This window comes from Solanum pennellii, chromosome 5 (assembly GCF_001406875.1).
Source record: "Solanum pennellii chromosome 5, SPENNV200".
NCBI classification, from domain to species: Eukaryota; Viridiplantae; Streptophyta; class Magnoliopsida; order Solanales; family Solanaceae; genus Solanum; species Solanum pennellii.
In genome coordinates, this window is record NC_028641.1 from 11,222,507 (window position 1) to 11,227,679 (window position 5,173).

Genomic DNA, 5,173 nt, shown 5'->3' on the forward strand with positions numbered 1-5,173 from the left:
TGTTAATGTTGAAGAAGATTGAAAACCTCCATTGATGAGAATATGAAAGCTTGATCAGAGAAGAGCATTGAAAATGTGTGCTATTTTCATTAAGAACAGAAACATGAATGTGCAGTGTTTATATAGCAACTAAAACAGAAAATATCTAACTAACTTTCTGAAATGAAAAACTAACTAACTAATTGATTTGACAGCTAACTAACTATTCTAACAACCTGATTAAGCATAATTACTAATTTAACCTCAATACCCCCCCCCCCTCAAATTGGAGCAGAGGTGATCGAAACCAATTTGTCCAGAAGTGTAGAGTGTTTAATCCCAGTAAGCGCTTTGGTAAGAACATCTTCTAACTGATCAGTAGTATCAATATGATGTAGTGTAATAAGTCCTTCTTGGAGTTTTGATCTCACAAAGTGGCAGTCCACTTCTATATGCTTCGTACGTTCATGAAATACAGGGTTCTTAGCAATATGTATGGCTGCTTGGCTATCACAAAATACAGGAAATGGTCCAGTCTGAGGTACATTCAGCTCTTCAAACAATCTTTGCAGCCAAGTCAATTCACCTACTACCTTTCTTAAGAATTTGTACTCTGCTTCAGCTGAAGAAAGTGAAATTGTTTCTTGTTTCTTGGACTTCCAGCTAATAGGACTGTCTCCTAACAATACAATATAACCACTAACAGATTTCCTTGAGTCAGGGCAGGCAGCTCAATCAGAATCACAATAAGCTTGTACCTCAAAATTTGCAGCAGATGACATGAAAACACCTAGAGTAGGATCTTTCTTGAGGTATCTTAACATATGAAAAGCAGCATGTAGATGAGGTTCTCTAGGGTCTTGCATGTATTGACTGAGAAGTTGTACACCATAAGCAAGATCAAGCCTAGTATGAGTAAGAAAATTTAACTTGCCAATTAGTTTTCTATAATAAGTAGGATCATCCAGAACTTTCCCTTCATGGGATCTTAATTTGATGTTTGGATCCAGTGGAGAAGATAAAGGAGCCATGTGATCACAATTGAACTCTTTGAGAAGATCCAACACAAACTTTCTCTGACAAATCAAAATTCCATCATCTTTATACAAAACTTCCAGGCCTAGAAAATAGTGTAGTTTGCCAAGATCTTTGATCTTAAACTGATTGTCAAGGAACCTTTTGAGTTCATCAATTTCAGCAGTGTCTGTCCCTGTGAGTAAAATGTCATCCACATAAACACCTAGAAAGACATTAGATGCACCTTCTTTCCTGTAGAACAGTGAATAGTCATGAAGAGAATGAACATATCCTCTTGTGTGAAGTGCTTCAGTCAATTTTTCATACCACTGCCTACTAGCCTGCTTTAGACCATATAATGATTTATTGAGCTTGCAAACCAAATTCTTGTGAGGAGTGACCAAACCTGGTGGTATGTCCATGTATACTTCCTCATGTAGATCTCCATGTAGAAAAGCATTGTTAACATCAAGCTGATGTATGTTCCACTGTTTCTTTGCAGCAATAGCAATGAGTGTTCTCATAGTGGTCATCTTGACAACAGGTGAGAAGGTTTCTGTATAATCTATGCCATGATGTTGAGTATATCCCTTTACTACAAGCCTTGCTTTATACCTTTCTATACTTCCATCAGCCTTGTGTTTGACTTTATAAACCCACCTACAACTAATAGGCTTCTTATCCTTTGGTAGAGTTGTGAGAGTCCAAGTATTATTGTCATGCAGGGCAAGAAACTCTTGTGTCATAGCCTTTTGCTATGCAGGGTCCATAGATGCTTCCTCATATGAGTTAGGTTCACAGTCATGAGAAACATTCATTACAAAAGACTGACTATCAGAATTAAAGACATCAGGATATACATGATGTTTAAGAGTAAAAAGAGCACTTAAGGATGAAGATGGTGGTTGTGAATTTGAAACAGTTGGGGATGGTATATTGTGAACATAGTCAGACAAATATGCAGGTGTCTTATGTAGTCTTTGGGATCTCCTAAGATGTGGTATGGAGAGTGAATTTACAGGTGTGGTATAAGCAGGTGATGTGGAGGTAGGAGGTGATATATCAGTGGGAATATCAGTGGGTGTTTCAATAGGAACAATATTATTACTGAAATGATCTTGATCATTATGTGATATTGGATAGTCATGTAGTGACACACAATGAAAAGGGAATCTTGGAAAATGAGTGGGGTCTTTAGACATGACAAAAGGAAAGATAGTTTCATGAAAAATCACATCCCTTGAGACATGGATTTTCTGAGTGGATAAGTTCAAGACTTTGTAACCTTTTGTAGCATAAGGATATCCAACAAACACATGTGGTATGGTTTTAGGGTCAAATTTAGTTCTGTGAGCTTTTGGAATAGTAGGATAACATAAACATCCAAAGCTCTTTAGGTGTGAGTAAGGAGGTTTATGTTTATATAAAATCTCATAAGGAGTTTTATTGTGGAGAGGAGAAGAAGGTAATCTATTTATAAGATATGTGGAAGTAAGTATACATTCACCCCAATATCTCACTGGGAGTTTAGACTGGAAAAGAAGAGCCCTTGCTGTTTCAAGAATATATTTGTGCTTTCTTTCTACCACTCCATTTTGTTGAGGAGTATAAGGACAAGATTTCTGATGAATGATTCCTTTGGCTTGGAAAAACAAAGTGGTTTCATTGCTAGTGAATTCCAATCCATTATCTGATCTGATGGTTTTAATAGTGGTGTTGAACTGGTTCTCAACCATGAGTACAAAAGCTTTAAGGATATGGAAAGCATTGCTTTTACTACTTAGAAGATGTGTCCAAGTAGATTTGCTAAAGTCATCTACTAAGGTAATGAAGTATTTAAAGTTGTCATGAGTTGGTGTTTGATAGGGACCCCAAATATCAACATGTAGTAGTTCAAAGTTATCAGTAGTGGTGTGAGTTTTTGGTGGAAAAGGTAATCTGGACTGTCTTGCCATAGGACATATAGGACAAAAGAAGAGTTGTTTTGATGAGAAGTTTACTGGTATAGAGGATAAATTTTTCATCTTCACAAAAGGTACATGTCCAAGCCTATAATGCCATAACAAATCCACACTATCATTAGGAAAGGAATTAGAACTGAAAGAATTGTCAGCAACATTATCTTTATTACCAACAAAAAAAGATTTTATTGCATTTGAATGAGAGTTACATGAAAAAGATGTACATTGTACTTTATTACTGGATAAAAGGAAAAGAGAAGAAGAATGGTATTGTTGTTGATCATGTGAGTTCTTTTGTAAGCAATCTGAGCAAAGGAAGTAAAGACCATCATCCATCTTACCAATCTCCAGAGGCCTCTTCAGTGAAGGGGCCTGCAGCAGACAAGAAGTGTTAGAAAAAGAGACAGTGCATTTAAGATGGTTTACAAGAGAGTTGATGGAGATTAAATTGTATTTGAATGAAGGGGCATACAATACTCCAGACAGAATGATTTTAGGTGTAAGATGTACATTACCAACCATTGTGATTTTGACTCTATATCCATTTGGTAATCTGACTAACATAGGACAAGGTAGATTTACTATATTCACAAGGTTATTTTTGTTAAAAGTCATGTGATGAGAAGCTCCTGAGTCTAGAATCCATAGATCGGTCCTTGTTTTGAAACATTCACATGAAAGTTTAATATAATCAGGAGAGAAAGAACAAGCAAAAGCACCTGCAAAGTTCACAGCTCCACATACTCCATCATTTTGATTGACCATAGTGTTACAATATTGGAACTGATTCAGTAAGTGAGAAACATGATCATATTGCTCCTTGGTGATACTGATATTCTCATTTCCTTGAGGATCATTACAAAAGGTTGAACCTGATTCCTTTGTCTGCCCACTAACATCTCCATCACAGGATATTCTTACAGAATTTGCTGATGCACCTTTTCCCTTATTGTTATGCCTTGGATTTGGATAAGTGTTTTGAACTGTGTTCCTTGGATTATGCTGATCACGAATAGAACCATTTTGATGCTGATTTGTATCATTAGATGGATAGCCATGCAACTTATAACACTTTGCTCTAAAATGTCCTGGCCTTCTACAAAAATCACAAAAAGGCCTTCCTCTTGGTGCTGTGTTGGAGGTAGAATAATTTGTTTGAAAATTTCTACCTCCTGAACTTGATGAAACTGCAGCTAGAGAACTACTCTCAGTAAACAGTTGATTATTGGGTTTGAACTCTCGTTGCTTTTCCTCTTGTACTAGTAAGGCAAAAGCTTGTGCCAAAGATGGTAAGGGATTCATCATCAAAATACTTTCCTTAATCGTATTATATACCACATTTATGCCCATCAAAAATTGAATCAAACGCCTGTCTTGCTCTGCCTTCTGAACATTAGCTTTAGCTCCACACACACACACACAATTACACTGACTTGAAACACATAAACTGTTTAATTCCTCCCAATGTTTCTTCATACGAGTGTAATACGTTGTGATATCGAGAATACCTTGATTAAGATCATTTATTTCCTTCTGAGTTTGATAAATTTTGCTCCATTTGTCTGATCATATCGATCCTCCAGTTCTGTCCACAATTTCAGAGCATCATTGACATATTTAACACTATCAGCAATATCTCGATCTAGAGAGTTGAGAATCCAGGAAGTGACCATATCATCACACCTCACCCATTGACGATAACTGGAATGATTCACCTCTGGTCTCTTACACTCACTATTGATGAACAATAGCTTGTTCTTCACTGACAAAGAACGAAGTACACTACGACGCCATGAATGAAAACCAGTTCCATTAAAAGGAACTGGTACAAGTACTGCTCCAGGATTATCTGAGGGATGAATGTAGAAATGACTCCCTGTATCAATCCCAGATGAAGGAATACTGGCTGAACCAGTGCTCGTAGAAGTAGGATCTACCATTTTTATCACAAAGAAAATTCGAAGATTTACAGAGAATGAAATATGAAGATCTGATGCGAAAATTGGAAAAGAAAGAAGCAAGAAAGATCAGAAACGTTCCTGCTCTGATACCATGTTAATGTTGAAGAAGATTGAAAACCTCCATTGATGAGAATATGAAAGCTTGATCAGAGAAGAGCATTGAAAATGTGTGCTATTTTCATTAAGAACAGAAACATGAATGTGCAGTGTTTATATAGCAACTAAAATAGAAAATATCTAACTAACTTTCTGAAA

The 5,173-nt window shown here is 36.5% G+C and overlaps 1 protein-coding gene across 1 annotated transcript; it reads right to left on the reverse strand.

The window, feature by feature from the left end:
- Positions 1-4,480: 4,480 nt before the first annotated feature.
- Positions 4,481-4,897, reverse strand: LOC114077137. The gene has a single exon (XM_027916827.1). It carries the CDS (start codon positions 4,895-4,897, stop codon positions 4,481-4,483), a length of 417 nt encoding a protein of 138 aa, XP_027772628.1.
- Between the last annotated feature and the right edge of the window lie 276 nt (positions 4,898-5,173).